Source organism: Pristiophorus japonicus, unplaced genomic scaffold, assembly GCF_044704955.1.
Source record: "Pristiophorus japonicus isolate sPriJap1 unplaced genomic scaffold, sPriJap1.hap1 HAP1_SCAFFOLD_382, whole genome shotgun sequence".
NCBI lineage: Eukaryota > Metazoa > Chordata > Chondrichthyes > Pristiophoridae > Pristiophorus > Pristiophorus japonicus.
Genome location: NW_027253674.1, coordinates 101936 through 114341, shown reverse-complemented (window position 1 = coordinate 114341; position 12406 = coordinate 101936). Strand labels below are relative to the sequence as shown.

Here is a 12406-nt window from a genome sequence, read left to right as displayed (position 1 = left end):
AAATAGAAAGGCAGAGTATTTTTTTAAATGGTGAGAAATTGGGAAATGTTGGTGTTCAGAGGGATCTGGGTGTTCTTGTCCATAAATCGCTAAAAGTTAATATGAAGTCCAGCAAGCAATTAAGAAAGCAAATGCTATAATGGCCTTTGTACAAAAAGATTTGAGTACTTACGTCTGACTGCAATTATACAGGGCCCTGGTGAGACCACACCAGGAGTATTGTGTACTGTTTTGGTCTCCTTACCTAAGGAAAGATAAACTTGCTGCAGAGGGAGTGCAATGAAGGTTCATCAGACTGATTCCTGGGATGGAGGGATTGTCCTGAGAGAATGAGTAGACATGGCCTATATTCTCCCGCATTTCGAAGGAGAGGTGAGAGGTGACACGCACATCCCATAAACACATTTTTAAAGAGAGATCGGAGGTGTTTCAATTTGATCAAGGACACCAGGCAAATTATTAGAAACACTTCCTGTCGTTCAGGACCTGTGTCCAGGGACAAGGTGATGGGTTATCTGATCATCTTTGGGTTAAATGTTGTGCTTATCGAGCTGAGCACCTCGTGCCAGCATCAAACACTCTCCAGTCGGGCACAGCACGAGTTAGATACAGAGTGAACCCATCGGTCGCTCCCCGACACAGATACTGAGGGACAGGGAGTGTCAGGGACACTGACATTTCTCACTCTAATGTATAAATTGATCCTGTGCCTCTCCCCATTAATGCTGGGCTTCACACGGGTCGAATCCTGCTCCTGATTCCCTTCCTGGAACAGCACTGAGCTCAACCCAGCCCATAATGAGCAGGGCTCAGGGCGTTTGGTTGCTTGGCACTGCAGTGATGTCATAAAGCAGGGCCATTCAGCCCAGCTGGTCATCTCCTTGTCCCTTTAAAGGTGGAGAGCTGGGGCATCCTGTCTCAACACACATCCCCCTATTCATACTGAGAATCCCCAGGGAAGGCCCAAGGTCCAGAGTGTGGAACACAACCAAAGGGGAAAGAGGAGGAGAGCTGGGACATCCTGTCTCAACACACATCCCCCTGTTCATTCTGAGAATCCCCAGGGAAGGCCCAAGGTCCAGAGTGTGGAACACAACCAAAGGGGAAAGAGGAGGAGAGCTGGGGCATCCTGTCTCAACACACATCCCCCTGTTCACACTGAGAATCCCCAGGGAAGGTCCAAGGTCCAGAGTGTCGAACACAACCAAAGGGGAAAGAGGAGGAGAGCTGGGACATCCTGTCTCAACACACATCCCCCTGTTCATTCTGAGAATCCCCGGGGATGGCCCAAGTCCCACAGTGTGGAACAGAACCAAGGGGGAAAAGGAGGAGAGAAGTGGAGGTAAATCAAGGAGTGGGGACTGAGGGCCATCAAGCTTCAGTTTGAGAGCTTGTAGGCTTCAGGAGGGGAAGAGTGAGTAAGAAACATAGAAAATAGGTGCAGGAGTAGGCCATTCGGCCCTTCGAGCATGCAGCACCATTCAATAAGATCATGGCTGATCATTCACCTCAGTACCCCTTTCCTGCTTTCTCTCCATACGCCTTGATCCCTTTAGCCATAAGGGCCATATCTAACCCACTCTTCAATATATCTAACGAACTGGCATGAACAGCTCTCTGCAGTGGAGAATTCCACAGGTTAACAAGTCTCTGAGTGAAGAAGTTTCTCATCAACTCGGTCCGAAATGGCTTACCCCTTATCGTTAGACTGTGACGCCTGGTTTTGGACTTCCCCAACATTGGGCATATTCTTCCCGCATCTAACTTGTCCAGTCCCGTCAACATTTTATATGTTTCTATGAGATCCTCTCTCATTCTTCTAAACTGCAGTGAATACAGGCCCAGTCGAACCAGTCTCTCAACATAGGTCAGTCCTGCCATCCCGAGAATCAATCTGTTGAACCTTCACTGCGCTCCCCCAATAGCAAGAACGTCCTTCCTCAGATTAGGGGACCAAAACTGAACACAATATTCCAGGTGAGGCCTCAGCAAAAGTCTATACAACTGCAGTAAGACCTCCCTGCTCCTGCACTCAAATCCCCTAGCTATGAAGGCTAACATGCCATTTGCCTTCTTCACCACCTGCTGGACCTTCATGCTAAGTTTCAATGACTGATGTACCATGACACCCTTGTCTCATTGCACCACCCCTTTTCTTAATCTGTCGCCATTCAGATAATATTCTGTCTTCATGTTTTAGCCACCAAAGTGGATAACCTCACATTTATCCACATTATACTGCATCTGCCATGCATTTGCCCACTCACCTAACCTGTCCAAGTCACCCTCAGCCTTTTAGCATCCTCCTCACAGCTCACACCACCATCCAGCTTAGTGTCATCTGCAAACTTGGAGATATTACACTCAATTCCTTCATCTAAATCATTGATGCATATTGTAAATAGCTGGAGTCCCAGCACTGAGCCCTGCGGCTCCCCACTAGTCACTGCTTGCCATTCTGAAAAGGACTTGTTTACCCAAATTCTCTGCTTCCTGTCTGCCAACCAGTTCTCTATCCACGTCAATACATTACCCCCAATACCCTGTGCTTTAATTTTGCACACCAATCTCTTGTGTGGGATCTTGTCAAAAACCTTTTGAAAGTCCAAATACACCACATCCACTGGTTCTCCCTTGTCCACTCTACTAGTTACTTCCTCAAAAAATTTTAGAAGACTTGTCATAAATCCATGCTGACTTGGACCGATCCAAATGTGCTGCTATTTCATCTTTAACAATTGATTCCAACATTTTCCCCACTACGGATGTCAGGCTAACCAGTCTATAATTCCCCATTTTCACTCTCTCGACTTTTTAAAAAAGTAGTGTTACATTAGCTACCCTCCAGTCCATAGGAACTGATCCAGAGTTGATAGACTGTTGGAAAATGATCACCAATGCATTCAGTATTTCGAGGGCCACTTCCTTAAGTACAGTGGGATTCAGACTGTAGTTTCAGGATCCAGGGAGGGAAAAAGGAACAGATGGGGAGACTGGTGTGGATTCCAGCACAGAGATGATGTCGGGGGAGGGAGATTGTGTCGGGCCGTGTATTAGGGGTGTAGGAGGGACAAGAGAGTAAAGGTCAGAGGAGGAAATACTGCAGCAGTGTCCATCAATAGTGAGAGGGAGAAGGTGGGGGTCAGAGTGGGCCCTGGACAGGTCGGGAAACTGTTTATTTGCTGTGACCAGCTTTCCTTCTGTCACAAATAGCCTCCTGTAGCCCAGTGACACAAACAGCCAATTAAACGCCACCAATGTCCTTTGGTCTGGTGAGGTCTCCCTTTGTGAAACATCGGCTGTTGTTAAAGCTTCTCATTCTGACTCGCTCAAAGTGAGACAGTATCCACTGTCCCTTTTATTCCATGGGCTTCATCTTTGCTGGTATTGGTAACACGCCCGGGATCACTAAACACAAAACCCAGTCTGTAAATCACTTTCAGCTACTGGACTAAGTGTGTGCCCCACAGCATCTCTCTCTCCTTCAATGTGTGAATACAGCATCACGCCTGCAAAGCTGGTTTAAGTTTATATCCAGGCAGCAAATCTATTTAAGAAAAGCCTGAAGGCCGATGAGACACTGCTCAGGTGCTGCTGGTTTGTCCGGTATTTGCCTGTAATGCAAAGTAACTGAACATTTCTCCCAGTGCAACCTTTGCTGTAATGAAATGTGTCTTTTAATAAGCCTCATGTCCTTGCTCATGTCTGCTGCAATTGTGTAGAAAGAGGATTTGTGAAGTGATGGTGTTTGTATGGAGATTGGAAACGAGGAAACGGTATCTGTGTGTGGCAGTGACACAGCCTTGTGGTCAGAGGCAGAACCATGCACCGATAGCCTTGAGCTTATGGTTTGAGCAGGGTCAGTTCATGAATGCTCAAGCTAAGAGGTGCCAGGGATCGGGAGCAGCGGCAGTAAATAAAATCTAAATGTAAATTCCGATGTAGTTTATCTTCATTTATTCCTATTATAATAGCTTTTGCTGAATGTGGCCCATGCCGAGTGCCAGGGTATCGGATCAGGCCCACCATAGAAAATGAGACAATGTCAACCAGATTCGCCCATTCACCAACCGAACAACTTCTTTACAAACTCAAGCTGGTTTGTAAGGCGTGACCATGTTTCCCAGAATCCATGTTCAGTGTCTGTAATGGCCCCTTCCCTTTCCCCATGATCGAAAACAGCATCTCTCAGGATCCCTTCAAGCACCTTCCCAGTGATCGAGGTCACGTTGATGGGCCTTCAGTTCCCAACTTGTGGCCAATTTGCAAAACTTGAACTATGTGTGCTACCTTCCAATCTCGGGGAACAACCCATGACTCTACTGAGCTGATGGAGATATGGGCAAAGGGCTGACAGAGCACCCGTCCCATCTCTTTAAACACCCTTGGGTGGATATCATCCGTACCTTACAATGTCAAGGTGAACCCGCATGGCGACCTTGCTGTCAATGAAGAGTGATTAGAAAGACCAAAGTGCCATTTGCCCCTCTCAGTGTGACACTGAAGGACTGAGTCCAGGCTGAATTTCTCCCCCCATACGATCCTCCGCCCAGATTGTCCTCACTGAGCTCCAGCCAGGTGATGCTAAACTCTCGGGTGGGAAAGAAAGAAATCCACACCAATGTGTTGAAAGCAACAAGAATTTATTTGTCTTTCTCCCAAATATTAAACTCCAGTCCAGTTACAGGAGTTATTGACATCAGCGGAAACAAACCCCAACTGTCAGAATGAATATGGTTCAGTCCGGATGTGATTAACAGCAGCAATAATAGCAGAATCCCACCCCTGCAGTCACTTGTGAACTCTCTGGTGTTTCAGCAGGGTGGATGACTGAGTGAATCCCCTCCCACACTCAGAGCAGATGAACGGCCTCTCCCCGGTGTGAACTCGCTGGTGTGTCAGCAAGTGGGATGACTGAGTGAATCCCTTCCCACACTCTGAGCAGGTGAACGGCCTCTCCTGAGTGTGAACTCGCTGGTGTCTCAGCAGGTGGGATGACTGAGTGAATCCCTTCCCACACTCTGAGCAGGTGAACGGCCTCTCCTGAGTGTGAACTCGCTGGTGTCTCAGCAGGTGGGATGACTGAGTGAATCCCTTCCCACACTCAGAGCAGGTGAATGGCCTCTCCCCAGTGTGAACCGGCTGGTGTGCCAGCAGGTGGGATGATGTAGTGAATCCCTTCCCACACTCAGAGCAGGTGAATGGCCTCTCCTCAGCGTGAATTCGCTGGTGCCTCAGCAGGTGGGAGGACCGAGCGAATCCCTTCCCACAATCGGAGCAGCTGAATGGCCTCTCCCCAGTGTGAACTCGCCGATGTGTTTCCAGCTGGGATGGGTAGTTGAAACATTTCCCACAGTCCGCACATTTACACAGTTTCTCCCCAGTGTGAATGCACTTGTGTTTCTCCAGGTTGGATGATCGGCTGAAGCCTTGTCCACACACAGAGCACGTGTACTGTTTCTCCCAGCTATGAACAGTGCTTTTTGCTTCCATGATCAAAGGCCGATGATATTCCGTTCCCGATGAATCGAGTGACTCCGTCAGATCTTAATGTGATGTTTGGTTTGGGCCTCTGGTTGACAAATCCTCCCCTTTTAATACCCTGTAAAGTGAGTTTCAAACAGGAAAAAGGGTGGGAGAGAGAGAACCCACAAAAACACAAAGGCAGGTTGTGAAATTGAGCTGAATGAACCTGGCTATTTGTGCAGCCATCAGCAGAAGAAAAGTGACCATGAAAGCTGACAGATTGTTGTAATAACCCAACTAGTCACTAATGTCCTGCAGGGAAGGGAACCCACCACCCGGTCTGGACCGACACAAGACTCTGGCCTCTATGGGAGGAGGGAGAGGTGGGCGGGGTGAAGGGGAGGGAATTTAAAGATCTGCAACTCGACCAGAACTTTGACAGAACCTCCCAAACCCGCAACCTATCCCGCCTAGATGGACCATAGCAGCAGGTGCATAGAAATCCATCACCTCCAAGTTCCCCTCCAAGTCTCACACCATCCTGACTTGGGCATATATCACCGTTCCTACATCGTCACTGGGTGAAAATCCTGGAACTCCTCACCTAACAGCATTGTGGGAGGGCCTTCACCACACGGACTGCAGCAGTTCGAGAAGGCCCACCATCACCTTGTCAAGGGGCAAATGGAAATTGGAAATATATTCTGGCTCTACGAGCGACACCCACATCCTAAGAATGGATTAAAACAAATCTGTATATTGAAAGGCTCTACAGAAATACTTGTTCCTAAAACAATACTCTTCTACATTGTGCGGGCAGTGTCCGTTTCACAACCTAATCTCCCCTAGAATCCACCGCCGTTGACAGTCTCTCATCGGAAATTGTTGGTCCCAGAGATTCTGGGTGTTAAACCCAGCAGCTTCTCCCCCTCTCCATTCCAGGTCAAACTGATACAACAAACAGACGCACACAGGAGGCCAGGGAGCGACTTCCGTATCCAGCACCCACCCTGATACAGAGCGGCTCTGGATTGGTCGCTCTGTGTTTCCAGTATCGATGCACTGAAGATCAGCATATGAGGGAGAAGGGAATAGAGGCTTATGCTGAGAGAGTTAGAACCATAGAATCAGAGAATGGTTACAGCACGGAACAAGACCATTCGGCCCGTCGAGCCTGTGCTAGCTCTCTGCAAGAGCACCTCAGCTAATCCCACTCCCCCGCCCTTACCCCACAGCCATGCAAATGTTTTTCTTTCAGGTACTTATCCAACTCCCTTTTGAAAGCCGTGATTGAGTCTGCCTCCACCACCCTTTCAGGCCGTGCAATCCGGATATTAAACACTCGCTACGCAAAAAGATTTTTTCTTGTGTCGCCTCTGGTTCTTTTGCCAATCACCTTAAATCTGTGTCCTCTGGTTCTCGACCCTTCTGCCAATGGGAACAGTATCTCTCGATCTACTCTGGCATGACCACTCATGATTTTGAACACCTCGATCAAATCTCCTCTCAACCTTCCCTGCTCTAAGGGGAACACAAGAAATAAGAGCGGGAGTAGACCATTTGGCCCCTCGAGCCTGCTCCATCATTCAATAAAATCATGGCTGATCTGATCCTGGACTCAACTCCACTTCACTTCCCCCTCGCTCCCATAAACCTTTACTCCCATATCGCTCAAAAAATCTGTCTATCTCCGCCTTAAAAAAATTCAATGATCCAGCCTCCACAGTTTTCTGGGGCAGAGAATTCCACAGAATTAGAACCCTCTGAGAGAAAAAATTCCCCCTCATCTCAGTTTTAAATGGGCAACCCCTTATTCTGAAACAATGCCCCCTAGTTCTAGATGCTCCTATGAGTGGAAATATCCTCTCTGCATCCACCTTGTCAAGCCCTCCAGTATGTTTTAAGTTTCAATAAGATCACCTCTCATTCTTCTGAACTTCAATGAGTACAGGTCCAAACTACTCAACCTTTCTTCATAAGTCAATGCCCTCATCTCAGGAATCAACCTAGTGAATCTTCTCTGAACTGCCTCCAATGAAAGTATATCCTTCCTTAAATATAGAGACCAAAACTGTACGCAGTACTCCAGGTGTGTCCTCACCAATACCCTGTACAGTTGTAGCAGGACTTCTCTGCTTTTATACTCTATACCCCTTGCAACCCCAGCTGCTCCTGTTTTGTACAGGTTCATCATAATATCCATGCGTTTGTACTCGATACTTCTATTTGTAAACAGAGATACTGTCAAGTGTAGTATAAACAGGGACAGGGTCGAATGTAATATAAACCGAGACTGGGTCATGTGTAATTATAAACAGTGACATGGTCTAGGGTAATATTTAGAATGACTCCTGGTGCCATGAGCTAGTGAGTACAGAAATAGGAGGATAGAGCAGATGAATGCCTGGCTGGAGAGATGGTGCAGGAGGGAGGGCTTTAGATTCCTGATGCATTGGGACCGCTTCTGGAGAGAGGTGGGACTTGTACAAGCCGGACGGGTTGCACCTCAACAGAGCCGGGACCAATATCCTCGCCAGGGGTGCGGGGGGGGGGGGGTTGTCAGTGCTGTTGGGGAGGGTTTAAACTAGCTTGGCAGGGGATGGGAACCTGAGAATAGATTCAGTGGGAGGGAAGTAAAGCTGGAATTAGAAAGCAAAAATATAGAAAGTGAGTTGGAAGGACAGAGGAAAAAAGCAGGAAAAACAGGAAAAAAAACAAATTTAAAAGCTCTTTGTCTAAATGCACATAACATTTGTAACAAAATAGATGAATTGACGGCACAAATATATACAAATGGGTACGATCTGATACCCATTACAGAGATGTGGTTGCAAGGTGACCAGGACTGGGAACTAAATATTCAGGGATATTTGACAATTTGGAAGGACAGACAGAAAGGAAAAGGAGGCGGGGCAGCTCTGTTAATAAAGAATGAGATCATTGCGTTAGTGAGAAACGATATTTGCTCAGAGGATCAAGATATTGAATCAGTTTGGGTGGAGATGAGGAATAATAAAGGGAAAATCACTGGTGGACAGAGTCTATAGGCCCCTAACAGTAGCTACACTGTTGGACGGAGTATAAATCAAGAAATAATGGAGGCTTGTAATAAAGGAACGGCAATAATTATGGGTGATTTTAAACTTCATATTGATTGGACAAAGCAAATTGGCCAGGGTCGCCTTGAGGAGGAGTTCATAGAGTGTATCTGGGATAGTTTCCTTGAACAGTATGTTGTGGAACCAACCAGGGAGCAGGCTATCTTAGATCTAGTACTGTGTAATGAGGCAGGATTAATAAATGATCTGGTACTAAAAGATCCTCTCGGAATGCGTGACCATAATATGGTTGAATTTCAAATTCAACCATATTCTGGTTGATGAGAAAGTTGGTTCTCAAACCAGGGTCCCAAGCTGAAATAAAGGAGACTACAATGGTATGAGGGCAGAGTTGGCTAAATTGGACTGGGAAAATAGATTAAAGAATGGGATGGTTGATGAGCAGTGGCAGACATTTAAGGAGATATTTCATAACCTGCAACAAAAATATATCCCAATGAGAAGCAAAGACTGTAAGAGACGGGATAACCATCCGTGGCTAACTAAGGAAATAAGGGAGGTATCAAATTGAAAACAAAGGCATACAGTGTGGCCAAGTCTAGTGGGAGGCCAGAGATGTATGACATTTTTAAAAGCCAGCAGAGAACGGCTAAAAATATGATTGAGAGGGAAGATAGATTATGAAAGAAAACTAGCACAAAATATAAAAACAGATAGTAAGAGTCCTTCATGGTAGAAGACACTAAAAACATCCCAGCAGTGGATAAGCGAGGGGCTATAGATAGGGAGGAACGCAATACAATCACTATCACTAATGATGTAGTACTAGATAAAATAACAGGACTAAAGGCAGACAAGTCCCCTGAACCTGATGGCTTGCATCCTCGGATCTTAAGAGAAGTGGCTGCAGAGATCATGGATGCATTGGTTGTAATCTACCAAAATTCCCTGGATTCTAGGGCAGTCCCAACAGATTGGAAAGCCGCAAATGTAACGTGCCTATTTGAAAAAGGAAGCTGACAAAGAGCAGGACAATTTAGACCAGTTAGTCTAACATCTGTCATTGGGAAAATGCTGGAGTCCATTATTAAGGAAGCAGTAGCAGGACATTTGGAAAAGCATGATTCAATCAAGCAGATTCAACATGGTTTTATGAAAGGGAAATCATGTTTGACAAATTCGCTGGAGTACTTTGAGGATGTAACAAGCAGGGTGGATAAGGGGGAAGCAGTGGGTGTGGTGTAATTGGATTTCCAGAAGGCATTCGATAAGGTGCCACATAAGAGGTTACTGCACAAGATAAAAGCTCACAGGGTTGGAGGTAATGTATTAACGTGGATAGAGGATTGGCAAACCAACAGAAAACAGAGGGTCGGGATAAATGGTCATTTTCCAGTTGGCAAACATGACTAGTGGGGTGCCGCAGGGATCGGTGCTGGGTCTTCAACTAATTACAATCCATATTAATGACTTGGATGAAGGGACCGAGTTTGCTGTTGTTACAAAAATTGTGCGGAGGACACAAAAAATCTGCAAAGGGATATAGACAGGTTAAGTGAGAGGGCAAACATTTGGGAAAATATGAAGTTATCCACTTTGGCAGAAATAATAGAAAAGCAAATTATAATTTAAATGGAGAAAAATTGCAAAGAGCTGCATTACAGAGAGACTTGGGGGTCTTGTGCATGAAACACAAAAAGTTAGTATGCAGGTACGGCAAGTAATCAGGAAGGCAAATGGAATGTTGGCCTGTATTACAAGGGGGATAGAGTATAAAAGCAGAGAAGTCCTGCTGCAACTGTAAAGAGTATTGGTGAGGCCACACCTGGAGTACTGCGTACAGTTTTGGTCTCCGTATTGAAGGAAGGATATACTTGCATTGAAGGCTGTTCAGAGAAGGTTCACTAGGTTGATTCCGGAGATAGGGGGTTGACTTCTGAGGATAGGTTGAGTAGGTTGGGCCTATACACATTGGAGTTTCGAAGAATGAGAGGTGATCTTATTGAAACTTAATGATAATGAGGGGGCTCGCCAAGGTGGATGCAGAGAGGATATTTCCACTCATAGGGGAAGCTAAAACTCGGGGGACATAGTCTCAGAATAAGGAGCCGCCCATTTAAAAGTGAGATGAGGAGGAATTTCCTCTCTGAGGGTGGCAAATCCCTGGAATTCTGTGCCCCAAAGAGCTGTGCAAGCTGAGTCATTGAATAATTTAAGGTGGAGATAGACACATTTTTGAACGATAAGGGAATAAAGTGTTATGGGGAGCGGGCAGGGAAGTGGAGCCGAGTCCATGATCAGATTAGCCATGATCTTATTGAATGGGGAGCAGGCTCGAGGGGCCAAATGGCCTACTCCTGCTTCCATTTCTTATGTTATAGAATGTTTTCCCTCCACTCCCAATTTTCACCACCAATTCTGGCTGCGTTCAGTTCGACACTCAGTGGCTCCCCTCCATCTCCTTACCTGAAGGTGCTGACTCTGGCTGGGTTTAGTTCTGCACTCACTGCTTCCCCTCCCCTGAAGGTGCTGACTCTGGTTGGGTTCAGTTCTACACTCATTGGTTCCCCTCCCCTGAAGGTACTGACTCTGGCTGGGGTCAGTTCTACACTCACTGGTTCCCCTCCCTGAAGGTGTTGACTCTGGCTGGGTTCAGTTCTGCACTCACTGGTTCCCCTCCCCTGAAGGTACTGACTCTGGCTGGGTTCAGTTCTGCACTCACTGGTTCCCCTCCCCTGAAGGTACTGACTCTGGCTGGGTTCAGTTCTACACTCACTGGTTCCCCTCCCCTGAAGGTACTGACTCTGGCTGGGTTCAGTTCTACACTCACTGGTTCCCCTCCCCTGAAGGTACTGACTCTGGCTGGGTTCAGTTCTACACTCACTGGTTCCCCTCCCCTGAAGGTACTGACTCTGGTTGGGTGCAGTTCCAGACACTGACATCTTTCACTTTGTTCCGGCACCAAGATAGCAGCGCATGCGCTATGCTACTCACTGAACCAAGATGGCGGAGCGATGAACCAGCCTTCCTGTACCAAGCTGGCCGCCGTTAGTCTGAGCCTGTGACCGGGAGAACGACCCGAAGCTGCAACCGCCGATATTCCGGTTATTATTCCGGGCTTGCGGCGGGCACCGGATGTTTATGAAGCATCCCCGGCACCCCGCTGGTCCATTATTCCGCTCCGTCCCGCTGAAAAGCACATTTCTAAGGAGCCTGTCCAAACTGTGTCTCCTCCGCCATTACACGCACCACGCATGCTCCAAACACATCCAAGATCGGCGCCTGCGCACTGAGCTCCTGTAGTCTGGGTGCGGCACATTCTTCCGCGCGGGGCATGCTGGGTACATAAGACCATGAGAAATTTGAGCAGGAGTGGGCCACCCGGACCCCTGAGCGTGCTCCCCATTCAATAACTTTGGTGGTAAAAACAGAGAGACAGACTATTATCTGAATGGTGACAGATTAGGAAAAGGGAAGGTGCAACGAGACCTGGGTGTCATGGTACATCAGTCATTGAAGGTTGGCATGCAGGTACAGCAGGCGGTTAAGAAAGCAAATGGCATGTTGGCCTTCATAGCGAGGGGATTTGAATACAGGGGCAGGGAGGTGTTGCTACAGTTGTACAGGGCCTTGGTGAGGCCACACCTGGAGTATTGTGTACAGTTTTGGTCTCCTAACTTGAGGAAGGACATTCTTGCTATTGAGGGAGTGCAGCGAAGGTTCACCAGACTGATTCCCGGGATGGCGGGACTGACCTATCAAGAAAGATTGGATCAACTGGGCTTGTATTCACTGGAGTTCAGAAGAATGAGAGGGGACCTCATAGAAACGTTTAAAATTCTGATGGGTTTAGACAGGTTAGATGCAGAAAGAATGTTCCC

At 47.1% G+C, this 12406-nt stretch overlaps 1 protein-coding gene across 1 annotated transcript; it reads right to left on the bottom strand.

Moving 5' to 3' along the window:
• Window positions 1-4656: 4656 nt before the first annotated feature.
• LOC139250475 (zinc finger protein 623-like) lies at window positions 4657-11754 on the bottom strand. The gene is made up of 2 exons (XM_070872877.1): window positions 11520-11754; window positions 4657-5602 (listed from the first exon to the last, which is right to left on the bottom strand). Exon 2 carries the CDS (start codon window positions 5491-5493, stop codon window positions 4792-4794), a length of 702 nt encoding a protein of 233 aa, XP_070728978.1. The 5' UTR covers window positions 5494-5602; window positions 11520-11754; the 3' UTR covers window positions 4657-4791.
• Window positions 11755-12406: the final 652 nt, after the last annotated feature.

Excerpts from the sequence above, each read along its gene's own strand:
- LOC139250475 (XM_070872877.1), bottom strand. The coding sequence starts at position 5,493 with ATGGAAGCAAAAAGCACTGTTCATAGCTGGGAGAAACAGTACACGTGC.